Below are 15855 nucleotides of genomic sequence, written 5' to 3'. Positions count from 1 at the left end.
AGAGCTTCAGGAACTCCAGTTGCCAGTTTGTGGCATGTGAGCAACACCCAAGTGCTACCCTTTGAAAGTCCAGGACAACCACCCTCAATTGCTTCTTAATGTAATTGTTCCCAAGGTTGCTTGCCCCAGCCTTCCTCCAAACGAACACATGGACCCAATTCGACATCCCAAATCCATACTATTGCAGTTTGTTCACCACACTTCCACTACCTTGACTCTGCCGCGGATCCGGCCATGGCTTCAGCTCAATCACTGGCATAATAGAATCATTCCTTGACAGCAACAACACAGTGCATGTTTCTGGTGGTAGCCATGACGGCTGGCCTACTCCCCTGGCATAGAGCTCCACGTGTGGAGATGGCGACCATGGTTGGGATGTGACCACCTTCATTGACAATGAACACGGTAACATTGCACACCAACTATGCTTGCACCACCTGACTTGGAAGACCTTGGTGAAGGTGGTGACCTCATCTCCATCCCCACCGATCTGTTCTTGCACAAGGGACGACCATGGTGGTTTTGGTGGGGCGCTGACTTGGTGATCCCCGAACAGCAGCAGTGAAAGCATGGAGCCGAACCTTAGGTGTGCGTAAGCCTCTGCCCGGAGCCGGAATGGCGAGACCATGGTGGGCGCCTTTGTCACATATTGGCTGACGGTGTCGAGGCTGACACTGTGGTTGACATCTGTAGCCCCAGATGCAAACGGGGTTGTAGTGGGTGCCGCAGAATTGCAAATGAGCGTCGGTTCAGCTGCTGGACGCAGCGAAGACCTCGGTGTAGTGGTGGTTGGGGACGCTGAGAGTGGCATGTCGACAACCTGGCCCAAGCCATCTGTCAAATGGGTGGTAGGCGTTGATGCAGCCGGGTACTTGCCGTCGATGACGTCGATGTTGTGGTTTGTGTCGAGCACTATGATCGGTGTCGGTGCAGCAAAACTGTTGGCATCGACGCCGCAGTCTGCACTGCACATCACTGGGGTAGTTAACTCAGAGGAGACAATGTTGAGGGCCTCAGTAGACATGCGACCGTGTACTCCATGGTCGTAGCCATCACCACGCTCGTTGGCGCCCATCGCCTCATCCTTCAAGATCTCTTCCTCCATTATTCGAGCAAGGCAGGACGCTCTGGTGATGCTAGACGGAGATTGTGTCTTCACGGCTGCTTGAATATTCTTGTGCAAGCCCTTGATGTAATGGTGGATGAAGCACTTGGTGCTCAGGCTGGGGTTGAGATGTAGCACATGGTGTAGACACTCCCAAAACATCGCCGTATACTCAGCCACTGTGCCCATCTGTGTCAGCTCTAGCAGTGAGCGCATGCGCGGGTCGAACTCACTCTCAGGCATTTCGTCGAACATGTGGTAGACAGGAACTGGAGTGGTGACTGCAGGACTAGTCGGAAGGAGCGGGGGCAAGTCCATCACCAGCCGCGCATATGAGGTGGAGCCTTGGTGAGGGTGGAGCGGTGACACTGCTGCTGGTGAACACGGCAGGTCCGGCGTGGGCGAGCCTGCCTGGGACGTCACGGAGGCCGTCGTGTTGTCGCACGCCCTGCGGACGCCGTCGGGCGCTTTGCGGGTAGGATGGATATGCTTTTGTAGATCATGGTAGATTTGCTCGTTGAAGGCGCGCTGCGCTCCCAGGCGCTTGTCGTTGGTGGCTTTAGTCTCATCCAACTTGCTAAGGAGGGACTCGAGCAACACCTTCAGTTCGCCGGTGTTCGCGGCCATGCCGGAGAGAACGTGGCTGTCTGGGCAGATGGTTGGGTCGGCACTGTCGTGGCTGTTGCCGAGGATCGAACCCCACGACGGATTTCGAGCGGCCTCTCGAAAGAAGCGGCACCGGACGCGATGGATGTTACCGATCGAGCGGACGAACAAATCACGGGGCAGCGAAAATTTTGGATGGATCAACCTTGCTCTAATTACCAAATTGTCACGACCCGATCGTTGGATGGATCGAGGACGCACAAATTAGCTCAGTATTTGGATCGATTTGGGATAATTTGGGAGAATTGGGGGTGAGGAATCACAGAAGGGGATGAGGACCAGAAGGACACGAGATGAGATTCAGAACATTTATTCATTCCTTCGCTGCCTCCTCCTGTGCTCCCCCCTGCTGTATATGTAGCCTTGCCTCCATGTGGGACCAACCTCCAAGAGATGGTCCACCACCCAGCTGTGCTTACCAGTGCATAGGTCGGGCATGACGGAGTCGCTCAAGGCTAGTACAGCATTGGAGGAGAAATCGATTTCCTCTTGTCCCGACACTGTTATGGCCTCACCATCATCTCCCGGGTCACGCATTTGGCAACGAGAAGCGACATGGCTGGGGGTTCGGATATTACATCAGGGTTGATCTTGGGGGATCTTTTCACACGTATCCTTATGCGGGCGGGCCGTTTCAGAGCTTAGAGGAAGTTGACAAGGCTATGGATCACTATTTTGATCAACATCGGGATCCAAAACTGTAAATTTCCTCAACTCATTTCTAGATGAATGTTCTTAAGTACTACTACTACCCCTGGTTTTGTGTGCATATCTGCTATTGATTATATCCAAACAGAGTTACTCTATTATATTAAATTAACCACAGGCTTCAGCCCACGAAAGACGAGCACATGGATAGGGAAATTAATATCAAATGACTTTAAGCTAGATTCCACAGAACCTGAAAATTTCGTTGTGGAAAACACTAGTCTACAATGATTTGTATATTCCTGTTTTTTGTGCCACTGAAAGGTTATACGGTATATCTTTGTAAATTTATCTGTGAGATAATTGTTAAAATATATAGTGTATAAATCATAAAAATAGCTGAAACTAACAAATTGCCACACGCACCTCTGTTTCCGTCAATTAATGGTGATAGCGCTCTATTAACAGTCAAAAGAGTGTGCAATCTGAAGTCAAAGAAGCGATAGCTTTTTCTAAGAGTTGTGGTCCGAGAACTTATAGGCATGTGAACAATCCTGCTTTGTTCTGTTCTTGTTCTTTGTTCTGTTCTGTTCTTGTTCTTGGGTTGCCAGTGTGCAACCTTCTGTGCAAACTAGTGCATCATAGTCCGGTATAACTTCCTATTGTCCACTTTTGAGAAGGTACAAGCTATTGACCATATACAATGCTCCGATCTAAATTAGGTTAATGAATCAAGGTGGGGTTCCTTCACTAGAGATTTCAACAGAAAAAGCTCTTTATTGGCCTGATGGCAGAAGGAAGAAGCGTTCAAGATCGTATATGATCCAGCAAGTTCATAATCGAATGCGCCGATTACTTCAAGCTTTGGTGGACAAGCACAATGAGGATCATAGTCTTTTGGGGGTGCTCTCTCTCTCTCTCCCATTGTTTTATCCATGCAACAATGGGAGAGAGAGAGAGAGAGCATTGCAAAACAATTTGTGAGACGCGTACAAACTACTATCATCTCAAGTTCACTATGACTAAAGAAGCTGGTGATTCTAACTGTGGCAACGAAAACCTTTTCTTTGCCGAAGTCAAATGTGTGCGACAAGGAAAAGAAGAGGAAATGTTGGTCAGCTGTTTCCGCATGGTTGAATCTACCGATAATGGTACAATCTACCCTTTTCTTAGATTTTGAGTATTGTTTTGTGGGTGTGGCACCAACTTGAGCCTATCTGTTACATATAACCATAATTGTGTGTTTCTGGCTATAGTACTTCAGTACTCAAAATAGTCAGCAATTATGATGTAATATTGGTGCCTGGTTGGTACCTTGCAGTTAACCCTTTTCTTGTGTTTGTTAATAAAGGACACTGCTATGGTTGTATTGTACCAAGGATGGGGATGTCAATATGAAGCACCCCAACAATGCCGGTGAATATCTTGCTGGTCACTTGAAGGTGGGTTCACCGTTTGGACATTGTTATGTAGGCTGCAGCAGCGACTCAGACGACGAAGATGTATGAATGATACGATGATTAATTTTTTGGCCAGGCTTTTAACATTCTTGTTGCTTTGCCTTTAACTATATATGTGTTTCACCCTCTTCTGCAGATGGAAGCTAAGAAAGAAAAGATAAGATATAGTTTGACGGTAATGGCATTTCTTGGCTCTATGACGTTAATTAGTACAACTAACACAATGCTGCTGGTCACTTGGTTGGTTGTAAATGGTTTCTTGTGTATTTATTTCATTAGGGCGTTGCTGATCCAAAGTGTATGAAGATGTTCACGCTGCATCAAGTGCTTTCAACGACGACAATGACTAAAGAGACCAGAGGGGCAGACAAGCCAACTAGTGGCCGGGCCCAACAAGTTCAAGTCCCAACTCCCAAGCAGCTTTGCTAGCTCTTTACTTTTGTTTGACTATCTTGTAAGCTTGGTTGTAGTGATGCTGCGCCTGCTTAATGTAAATAAACTGAGCTTTCGGGGGCATCAGGACTCAGGATCGATCCTAGATTTTACACTTTGTGCGTGTACGAATCAGGATGACATGTTTTCATCTTTGACCTGTGACATCCTCCGCTTAAACTTACACCAGTAAGTTAACCATGTTTGATTAGCCCTGTTTCGGTTAATGCAGTTAACCTGAAAGTTAAGTTCGATTAACTGGTCGGTCAAAACAGTTTTTGTAATCTTCTGAAATATAAGATGGAACGGTCTGTCTTCAGAGTGATTGACCAAGAACTTATAGGCATGCGCAGTTTTGTTCTGTTTCTGTCGATTATGCTAGCATGCGCTGGTTTGCCATTTGGGTGTCTTTCAGACTTTCAGAGTAGAGCTACTGGGATTGCGACCATGTAGAATATGACAGTTTAGATTTACCGTCGAGCGTCTTTTGATTTATTTATTTTTGCTGCTCTGCCTTTGTCGATTAAATGTGTTAGATCTGCCCTCTATTACAGGTGGAAGCTAATAAGAAGAAGGAGCACATGATTATGTTCGCTAATGGCATATCTTTGGCGTTACGACACTATTTCTACTAATTAACACGATGCTAGTTACTTGATTGGTGGTTGGTTGTAGACCATTGCTTGTGCGCCGATTTTTTTTAGGGCATTGCCTCTGGATTCATTTATGCTGAGGTCTTATGCGTGAGAGTGTGGAGCTGGAGTGCTGGACTCAGTCTAAGAAGTTCAAGACCCAAGTAAATTTGCTTTGCTCTTTCCTTTTTGCAAAGACGCCACGAAAATGAAATGGACCTACTTGCAGCAAGCTACTGTTATCGTCTCTGAAGATGCTACAGTAGCTAACTTGGCACCGAGAGTTCAATTGTTGTTTCAATATTTCTTACTCCCTCCGTACAAAAATATAAGACGTTTTTGCAGTTTAAATTGAGCTGCAAAAACATCTTATATCACGGTACAGAGATGTTTTTGTAAGGTGATGTTCATCATCATCTTGCTATTTAATTTTTTTTCCATCTCTGCTTAAAAAAATTTCAGTTTCCAAACAAACAAATAACCATCTATCAATCCTTCTTCCAATTCTGATTAGGTTTGGAATGATTGGTGATTCAGTTCATCCGACTGGTCATTTATTGACGAATTGGTGAGGGCACGACGTTTTGGCTCCTCGGAGCAAATGAACATCAAATAAAATTTTAAATTGTGATTGTTTTTCTTTGCACATGATCATGTTAGTGTCAAAAGTGTGATTGACAATTGTCATGTGAAACTGAACAACTATGCTTCGTCAGTGGAAAAAACAAAGTCTACTGGTCTATAAATGCCAAAAATTTGCTGGCGTTGTACTTTCGCTCTAAACATTTGCAGACGACATTTGGACATAAAAATTTACATGTCTAGAAAAAATCGTATTTTTTGGGCATTTACAATGCTCACGCGTAATTCGCTTTTTTTATTGGTGCATCGTTTCCCATTTTTTAAGCCCCTGTATGTTTCGGCCCGAAGTCTTAGCCCAGCCCAGCTGCAGCCCACGGCGGAAACGAAGGCACGACACGCGCACGACCCCCTTGGGCCCTACCCACGCGTCCCACTCACGACCTAGTTGCTCTCCGCCGGCTGCCGGCCGCCGCCGTCACGCTAGCTGCCTCCTCTGTGCGTCCGCCTACGCGCCATTCCCCTATCGCCCAGCAGTGCTCCTAGCCAGCCTCCCCGTCTGGCCCCCGCCCAGCCGCCGATCTCGCTCCGCTGCTCGCTGACTCGCGCAGGAGCTGCTGCCTGCTACTCCACTCGGTAACTGTGTCGGCTGATGAAATTGCTTCGAGATCAAGCGGGCGATCAGCTTCAGTTGGTAGTGTAGGTGGTGGATTGCTCTGATTCTGCTTCAGGTTCTGATCCAGGGCAACTTTGGGACAGGCGCAGCCCGCAGCCGGACCCCCGAGGGTAATTCCTAATTTCTACAGTACTAGGTTCTAATCTAAACTGATGCATCATCATATATTCTAACAAAAAATAAACCCAGATGCATACTGCATTGAACGATTCGACCAAAATTGAGTTGAAATTATGTGTATGCGGGGTGGATTTACTCAGATCTACGCGTCCCGTTACTTGCATTCATGCTGTAGAATAGAAGATGAAGAGATCTGCTCTCCTTTGTATCTCCACACTATTGTTTTATATATACATACATTTTCTCATCTTGCATCTATTTTGTTGGATTGTTAACTGTTGAGTTCAAATTATATACTTATTGTGCAATCGCTTCCGTCCTGACTCCGCCACTCTATACGGCACGCCTTCAGCAGGTCGCCCCTTCTGGTTGAGCTGTGTAGCTGTGAGAGCTGCCGTGGAATCATCCCCCACGACCTCCTCGCTATGGCGACCATGCGGTGAGTTCTACTCTCCTGCACTTGGTTCATTTGTTGGTACTGCCACACATCACAGAAATGTATTTGCTCGCCACAATGTACTCAAAATTACCCCTTTATACTCAGGCCTCAAACAATCCTACTACCGCGGCGCATCGACCCCATGTTCATCATCGACGGCAATGGAGGTTCACTAGTCAACGGCAACGACATTGGCGATGGTAAACATTTCTATTGTGCCAAGTGCATGTCTGTCGTGCCATGTGCATGTATTCGGCCCTGCTTCAGCATGTGCGACCATGACTTCTGCTCGAGCTGTGTTGCCATGAAGCTACCCCACAACGTCGCCCGCCTCAAATGCACTGGGGAGAGCTCGACGGCGTCGGAGAAATATCGCGGCGTGACGATCTTGCGGTGATTTTATTTGCTTGTGCTTATTTCATTCGTTCCTACTATCACACGGTTTAACAAACTCAACTCACCCCTTTATACTCAGGCCTGAAACGGTCCAAGTACCGTCGCGCATCGACCCCATGTTCATCACCGATGGCAATGAAGGTTCACCCGTAAACGACATCAGTGACAGTAAGCGCTTCTACTGTGCCAAGTGCATGCATGTGGTGCCATGTGCATGTATCAGGTACAACTTCACCATGTGCGACCACGACTTCTGCTCAAGGTGTGTCGCCATGAAGCTGCGCCAGAACGTCGCCCGCATCAAATGTACGGGAGAGAGCTCAACAGCGTCGGAGGAATATCGCAGCGTGACAATGTTGCAGTGAGTTTTACTGCCTTGCGCTTATTTCATGCGTTCCTACTACCACATGGTGTAACGAACCCAAAATTACCCCTTTATACTCAGGCCTGAAACGGTCCAATTACCGTCGCGCATTGCCCCTTTGTCCATCACCGATGGCAATGAAGATTCACCTGTGGACAACATCACCGATGGTAAGCTCTTCTTCTGTGCCAAGTGCAGGCATGTGGTGCCATGTGCATGTATAAGGTCCAACTTCACCACTTGCGACCATGACTTCTGCTCGAGGTGTGTTGGCTTGAAGCTGTGCCAGAACGTCCCTCGTGTCAAATGTACCGTGGACAACTCAACGGTGGCGGAGAGATACCACAGCATGGCGATGGTGCGGTGAGTTTTACATGCTTGCGCGTGGTTTATTCGTTCCTACTACCACATGGTGTAACGAACCCAAAATTACCCCTTTATACTCAGGACTGAAACGGTCCAAGTACCATCGCGCATCGACCCCATGTTCATCACCGATGGCAATGAAGGTTCACCCGTAAACGACATCGGTGACAGTAAGCGCTTCTACTGTGCCAAGTGCATGCATGTGGTGCCATGTGCATGTATGAGGTACAACTTCACCATGTGCGACCACGACTTCTGCTCAAGGTGTGTCGCCATGAAGCTGCGCCAGAACGTCGCCCGCGTCAAATGTACGGGAGAGAGCTCAACAGCGTCGGAGGAATATCGCAGCGTGACAATGTTGCAGTGAGTTTTACTGCCTTGCGCTTATTTCATGCGTTCCTACTACCACATGGTGTAACGAACCCAAAATTACCCCTTTATACTCAGGCCTGGAACGGTCCAATTACCATCGCGCATCGACCCCATGTTCATCACCGATGGCAATGAAGGTTCACCCGTAAACGACATCAGTGACAGTAAGCGCTTCTACTGTGCCAAGTGCATGCATGTGGTGCCATGTGCATGTATGAGGTACAACTTCACCATGTGCGACCACGACTTCTGCTCGAGGTGTGTCGCCATGAAGCTGCGCCAGAACGTCGCCCGCGTCAAATGTACGGGAGAGAGCTCAACAGCGTCGGAGGAATATCGCAGCGTGACAATGTTGCAGTGAGTTTTACTGCCTTGCGCTTATTTCATGCGTTCCTACTACCACATGGTGTAACGAACCCAAAATTACCCCTTTATACTCAGGCCTGAAACGGTCCTAGTATCGTCGCGCATTGCCCCTTTGTCCATCACCGATGGCAATGAAGGTTCACCCGTAAACGACATCAGTGACAGTAAGCGCTTCTACTGTGCCAAGTGCATGCATGTGGTGCCATGTGCATGTATGAGGTACAACTTCACCATGTGCGACCACGACTTCTGCTCGAGGTGTGTCGCCATGAAGCTGCGCCAGAACGTCGCCCGCGTCAAATGTACGGGAGAGAGCTCAACAGCGTCGGAGGAATATCGCAGCGTGACAATGTTGCAGTGAGTTTTACTGCCTTGCGCTTATTTCATGCGTTCCTACTACCACATGGTGTAACGAACCCAAAATTACCCCTTTATACTCAGGCCTGGAACGGTCCAATTACCATCGCGCATCGACCCCATGTTCATCACCGATGGCAATGAAGGTTCACCCGTAAACGACATCAGTGACAGTAAGCGCTTCTACTGTGCCAAGTGCATGCATGTGGTGCCATGTGCATGTATGAGGTACAACTTCACCATGTGCGACCACGACTTCTGCTCGAGGTGTGTCGCCATGAAGCTGCGCCAGAACGTCGCCCGCGTCAAATGTACGGGAGAGAGCTCAACAGCGTCGGAGGAATATCGCAGCGTGACAATGTTGCAGTGAGTTTTACTGCCTTGCGCTTATTTCATGCGTTCCTACTACCACATGGTGTAACGAACCCAAAATTACCCCTTTATACTCAGGCCTGAAACGGTCCTAGTATCGTCGCGCATTGCCCCTTTGTCCATCACCGATGGCAATGAAGATTCACCTGTGGACAACATCACCGATGGTAAGCTCTTCTTTTGTGCCAAGTGCTTGCATGTGGTGCCATGTGCATGTATAAGGTCCAACTTCACCACTTGCGACCATGACTTCTGCTCGAGGTGTGTTGGCTTGAAGCTGTGCCAGAACGTCCCTCGTGTCAAATGTACCGTGGACAACTCAACGGTGGCGGAGAGATACCACAGCATGGCGATGGTGCGGTGAGTTTTACATGCTTGCGCGTGGTTCATTCGTTCCTATTACCACGCAATGCAATGAACACAACATTACCTGCTTATACTCAGGCCTGAAACAGCTGTATCGTCGCGCATTGACCCTAATTTCGTTACCGGTGGCAATGAAGATTCACCACTGGTGGATGGCAACGACACCGGCGATGATAAGCACTTCTACTGTGCTAAGTGCATGCATGTAGTGCCATGTGCATGTATACGGTCCAACTTCAGGACGTGCAACCACGACTTCTGCTCTAGGTGTGTCGCCGTGAAGCTAGGCCAGAACATCGCTCACGTTGGATATTCTGAAGGTGAGGACGGTGATGATGATCTGTTCTATTGCAACATCTGCATGGAGATGGTGGCGAGGACCCTCAAGTTCAGCGTCAACTCGTGTGGCCACGTCTTCTGCTCGAGCTGTATCACCCAGTACGTCGCTGAGAAGCTGGACAACAATGTAGCTCGCGTCGAATGCCCTGACCCAGGCTGCAAGGGCGGTGTCGTTGAGCTGGAGAGGTGCCATGACATCATTCCCCCGGACCTCCTCGACAAATGGGGTTTCCTGCTGTGCGAATCTGCGCTTGGCACCAAGAGGATATACTGCCCATACAGAGAATGCTCGGCGCCTCTGCTTGCTGACAGCGAGGCCGGGGTGACTGCGGTCACGGAGGCGGAGTGCCCGCACTGCCACCGGCTTTTCTGTGTCCGGTGCGCTGTGCCATGGCATGGCGGCATCACTTGCAATGAGTTCCAGAAGCTTGGACTGGACGAGCGTGGCCCGGAGGACATCTTGCTCAGGCGTCTCGTCGGCAGGGAGGGGTGGCAGCGGTGCCCGAAGTGCCAGATGTACGTGGAGAAATCAGAAGGGTGCAATTACATCAAATGCAGGTACAGCAAACTAAACCTGAGTTAGTTTCTTCATGTCAAATTGCTCATTGGTCCCTTTGGAAATTACGATCTGACCATGAAGATCATTCACACTGAAATGATTTGAGCTCGGCCCCAGCTTGTTTGATATTAATTTGATTTTCTCCAATTGTAGGTGTGGATACAGCTTCTGCTACCGGTGTGCATCCAAGTTGTCCGCGCTAAACCATTTCTGCAACAAGTGCAAGCGCTGACGATTTATTTGGGGTGTGCAGACCTACGAATATATAGCCTCCTTGATTGTCTATATATATCTAATACTCCCTCCATCCCAAAATGGTTGTCGCTCAAATGGATGAATCCGTGGCTTGGATATTTCAATGGGCGATCCATAATTGTACAATGTATCAGAGGATTAATATTGCATATGCATTCATATGCACTTGAGCGCCGGCGGACATGAACACCTACCACACCACCACTTCTATAAGGTGCATCGACACACAAACACTCTATTAGGCCTGGGCGTTCGGTAGGTTTCTACTGTTCGGTTTTTTTATGAATTCGGTTACTCAAAGTGAAAACCGAAATAGACACAAAAAATCAACTAACCAAAAGTTAGGTTAACCGATTTTTCGGTTCGGTTCGGTTTTAACCGAACTATGAAGCATGTGCAGAAAACATATTTTTATTTTACAGTAGTAGAAAGAATATATAAACTCAAAACCACACTGTAAAGTGTTTCCTCGTCACGAGTTGACTGTTCTGCGCATTGTACGTATCGTACCCTGTCTTCTTAAGTAGCCAAGCTCAATATCTCATCCCCTGTAGCTAGCCGAGGTGGGACAAATCCAAGTGAAGTGACGCCATGCGCTGCCTGACAATACTATTCTGCATACTGTGGGCCTTGGCTAGTTCCATGTCACGTGGAAGGCCCACGAGAGGTACAAGGCCGTCCCTGACTCGCACATGCGGCCACGCGTAGTACGGTTCATAGCGACCTGGGCGCCGCGATTTTTGCGTGTTTGATCCCGTACTTCGGTTTGTGTTACGGTTATCGGTATAAAACCGAACTGTCCGAATTAAATTCGGTTAGTATACTTGAAAACCGAAATTTACTGTAGCATCAGTAAAAACCGAAAATTCAGTTTTTTTCGGTTTCGGCATCGGTTCGGTCTTCGGTTAGTCGGTTTTTATGCCCACCCCTACACTCTATAGATGATCGATTCTGGCTTCGTCCCATGAGTCGCGCCCCTGGTTGCCGATCATGGCTCCTGATCCGGAGAGTGGAAGCTGGGAATTGGGGGAGTAGGCTGCTGTTCTTGTGGGGAAAGAGAGACCATGGAACATCTTCTCTTCCTTTGCCCGCCGTCAAGTTTTACTTCTGTGTGTGGGTGAAAGTGCGAAGAACATTTTTTTTTCTGAAATGAAGGTGGTGTCGGTGTCGGTGATAAACAACCAGTAGCGTGCCATGTCCTGAGTGATCATGGTTCTGTTCATTCTCCTTTCGAAACGACACCGTTGCCTCTCCAAGGTCACAGACTCGAGCCATTGTGCCTGTTTGCAAGTCAAAGTGGCCCGCTATTGCACAAAGACGCATAAAGAGGCCCTTCTCCTTGCTTGAGGTCGAGGCGCTCGTGGAAGCTGTCGAATAGCTTGGAACAAGAAGGTTCAGGTGGCCTCTTGAACAACAAAGGTTCAGGTTGCAGCAAAGATGTTCTCATTATGTTGCCTCTTGGTCTGTTAGGTTCAGGTGGAGAGACGTTGAAATGCCCACGTTCGACAATATGATCTGAAGGTAATTCAGTAACCACAGCCTAAAAACTGCTGCTATTGCATTGCTGATTGCCTACTGTCAGCTACTTCTCTCTACAGAGAACATAGATTTCAGGACAAGGCTGCTCCTCCAGTTGCTGAAGACACTCATCTCTGCCTTGCCTGCCTAGAGAGGAAAACTGTTACTCTGTAAAAAAATGTTTAAAGGATGTTAACAAATTTCTGTGTTTATTCCAAGCTCACAGGTCATTTTACTTTTCTATTCTTCTCTGTTTGGTGCTCAGGCCAGGTGCTCACTTTTCCTCTGTTGATTTTGACAGCCCTTGTAAATGATTTTCTAAACTATTTGGAATGCTTCGGAATTTACCAGATGTTCATATAAAAACGATTCAACATTCCAGCTGTTGCACATCTATCCTATTAATTATTTGTTATTACTCTGTCTTGCATTGGAATTAGTTTTTTTCATTTAGAGATTAGATTTGATAATTGAAACCAGTATTTTTTTTGACGAAACTGTAATTTTTTGGCGAGAAATGGTAATCTGATAGTAAAAAAAAAGGACACAAGTTTTTTCTAGAAAAAATACTAGGACGAGTGATGTCGGCCCAGTTATATTTTGTTGGCGACAGGCTGAACTAGCTATAGCCCAGTGGATAAGGCCCATTAGCCCAACAACACCCTGCACTTTACCACTCCTCTCCCGAGCCGGCGGCGGCACATGAGCGCGGGCCTCGCCCAGCTGCTCCTCTCATGTCTCGCCGGCGACCACCTCCGCCGCGTCCTCCCAGTGGCACACACATGCATCGTCGTCTCGGATGCCCTCCCAGAGCTCTTCCTCGCCAACCTCCCTAGTCCACCGCATCAACATTTTGTCATGAGCCTAGGAGGAAAAAAAATGATTCAACAAAAGTCTAGCAGTAGGAGGAGAGCGATTTGCAATCAATTTGAGTGAGAAATAAGGAAGTCCAGCCAGAAAGGGAAGAAACCTTTGTGTTACTCCAACCGAAAGGAAATAAAAAAAACACCAGTTCAAGCAGAAATAAATAAATGATAGGCATGTGTCCATTTATTTTCTAAATAAATAATGACAAGGAAAGGAATGGGCATTTATTTTCTAAAAAAAGATAAGGTAGTAATAAAAAAAGACTGACGCCTCTCCACAAACTCTGACCCCCCACACACCCGGAGGCGACCTAGGGTGACAGGCCTGTGGGTTTAACCCGAGCAGAATTTATGTCATGACTGCTTTTGCCTCGGCAAGGCTGGTTCACCCTGTGCGTTCGGTTTATTCGGTTTACATGGTTCGGTTTATATGGTTTTTCGGTTTGTACGGTATTAATACTTTGATAAATACGGTATGAAATTAAAATACGGTTCGATTTCGGTATATACCAAATTATTTCGGTATGGTTTCGGTATATACCATAAAAATCAAAGTTGACGCGAATTTGAAAATGACGTAATAATAATTTGCAAATTTATGACTCAAAACACATTCTATTTTACACAAATAGTATATAACTATATATATAAGTATATATGCATGCATTAATTCATCTGTTGATGGTTATGGACGTGCTTATAGCATTTTAAAAAGAAAAAAATGACTATGTTACAAGAAAATTTTACATGCTTATTAGTGAATTTGACTCATGTACAAGAAAAATGACAACTTGTATGGTTGTTTATCTCAAGAAATATAAATTTATTTTTACTTCGGTTAACCGTTATGAAAAGTTCATATTATACCAAAACCAGAAATCTTAAAAACCATAAAATTGGTTCAGTTTATTTTTAGTATGGTTTTTTGGTTCGGTTTTGAAATGCACAGGGTAAAGGCTGGTACCTGCCTTGCGTCGTCGGCGAACACGATGGACGACGCAGCGTATTTAAGCCGCGGAACAAATTCCTGCGGGGGCGATGTGGTACTAAACAAACTAAAACGGGGGCGACAAAAGAAGAAGTGACGAGCGGCGGGTCTCTCGGCCCGGGTGGGGAGTATTTCGGCCCGCTAGCACAGCCCAGCCCAGCCAATTGGTGGTGTTTGCCGTTTCAATCAATTCCAAAATAAAACGACCGTGGGCGCCGCGCAGCGCGTCCGTATCCGTCGGTGCATCCCCATCCGACTGCGCCCTCTCGCCGTAGCCGGTACATGGCCGACGGCAACTTAATTTTCACTAGCAGCATGAGGAGACGCCTATGGATCACAAGCAAGTGAGGATCAATCCTGAATGCAATTATTAACACAAGCAAAGTGCAAAACCCTGATTGAAATTATGGGCCCAGGTAATGCTGAAAATGAATCCATACAGCTCACTATACAAATTCCCTCAAAAATATGAGTCATACATCAGACAAGTAGATCAAAAGGGCACACTCTTGTTATCCTTACAACTCCCTATATATACAAATCATATAGCTACGAACTAATCCATTATGGTGCTTGCAGATCATGGCATTGGGAGTCCAAGGTGGTTGCGGACGCGGGCGGGGCGGGCCTGATCTGGGCTCACCCAAACCCGTCGCGGGCGAGCGGGGCGGCAGATCTGTGCCGGATCGGCCGTGGGGTGCAGTCTCGGGCAGAGGCTGCTGCTTGGACGCCGATGGGTGTGTTGTGGCGGCTTCGTCCTGGCATGCGTTGATTCCTGCGGTCATTTTCGGAGCGGTGTGAGGTGTGTTGGGGCGGTGCGGGCGACTGGCGGTAGTGTGGTCAGGAATTTCTGTCCTTGGCGTTCGGGTCCAGATTCTCCGGATGAAAGTCTTGCTCGATGTCGGTGATGGCAACGTTCGTGGATGTTGTTTTCCTTCTTGGAGGCATCACTGAGGAGATCTATCACCCTCCTGCCTTTGGATCCTTTCTTCGGGTGAAAACCTAGATCCGTCTTGTCGGATAGGCAATGAGGCATCTTTGGCTGCCTTACTTTGTTGGAAGCATTGCTTTGGAGAGGTTCTTGGTGGGCACACTTGGTCTGAGGTGGTCTGGATGGTCGGGGCTCCGGTGGTGTGTGGAGTCGTGATGGCGCATTCGTCCGAGGATGGTCATTGGCCGTTGTGCGGTGGCGGTGGGCGGCAGGAGCACACTTGAGATGCTTGGTGCGGCGGACAAGTCTTTGTTAGTCCTCCTTTGGAGCGGCACATGGCTGCCCTACTTCGGATATGTCTTGTCTCTCCAATGTCCATGAGGTCGAGGAACACACTTTGCGGCGGACATGCTTGATGCGGGTGCCCTTTAATGTTGCAGTGAAGTCAAAGTCATCGGGTTGCGGGTGCGATGGATGATATAGATGACACTGCAAAGATCGGCGGGGTGCTTTTCTCTGTCATGTTTAGTTGTGCCGGCGACCTTGTATCTCTTGTGGTGTTGTTGGTCTGGGTTAGCTGTCAATCTTCTCTTTGGCTAGGCTGACGGACCTTTTTTCTGTTTTCTTTGTTTTCATCAGTTCGAACAGATAAAATGTAGCGTCAGTCGGAGCGGAAGTAAAAA

At 47.6% G+C, this 15855-nt stretch overlaps 1 protein-coding gene and 1 long non-coding RNA gene across 4 annotated transcripts; both read left to right on the top strand.

The window, feature by feature from the left end:
- The first annotated feature begins 3147 nt into the window (after nucleotides 1-3147).
- On the top strand, nucleotides 3148-4510 carry LOC147987495 (uncharacterized). The gene is made up of 4 exons (XR_015615291.1): nucleotides 3148-3570; nucleotides 3771-3921; nucleotides 4016-4054; nucleotides 4159-4510. It is a non-coding gene; the product is annotated as an uncharacterized LOC147987495 (long non-coding RNA).
- A 1454-nt stretch (nucleotides 4511-5964) lies between these two features.
- LOC147987494 (uncharacterized) lies at nucleotides 5965-11088 on the top strand. 3 transcript variants are annotated; one of them, XM_087545327.1, is made up of 12 exons: nucleotides 5965-6308; nucleotides 6674-6757; nucleotides 6863-7150; nucleotides 7233-7514; nucleotides 7599-7880; nucleotides 7965-8246; nucleotides 8331-8612; nucleotides 8697-8978; nucleotides 9063-9344; nucleotides 9429-9710; nucleotides 9795-10613; nucleotides 10768-11088. In XM_087545327.1, the coding sequence occupies exons 2-12, from the start codon at nucleotides 6744-6746 to the stop codon at nucleotides 10844-10846; spliced, it is 3174 nt and encodes a 1057-aa protein (XP_087401453.1). In that variant the 5' UTR covers nucleotides 5965-6308; nucleotides 6674-6743; the 3' UTR covers nucleotides 10847-11088. The 3 variants fall into 3 exon arrangements, with proteins under 3 accessions (XP_087401453.1, XP_087401454.1, XP_087401455.1); XM_087545328.1 differs by having other exon boundaries at nucleotides 6671-6757; XM_087545329.1 differs by lacking the exon at nucleotides 7233-7514.
- Nucleotides 11089-15855: the final 4767 nt, after the last annotated feature.

The sequence above is a fragment of the Triticum urartu genome, chromosome 2A, assembly GCF_056163025.1.
Source record: "Triticum urartu cultivar PI428250 chromosome 2A, HENAU_Tu73, whole genome shotgun sequence".
Lineage (NCBI taxonomy): Eukaryota > Viridiplantae > Streptophyta > Magnoliopsida > Poales > Poaceae > Triticum > Triticum urartu.
Note: the sequence above shows the minus strand (reverse complement) of the source record. Positions and strands in the feature narration are given on the sequence as shown.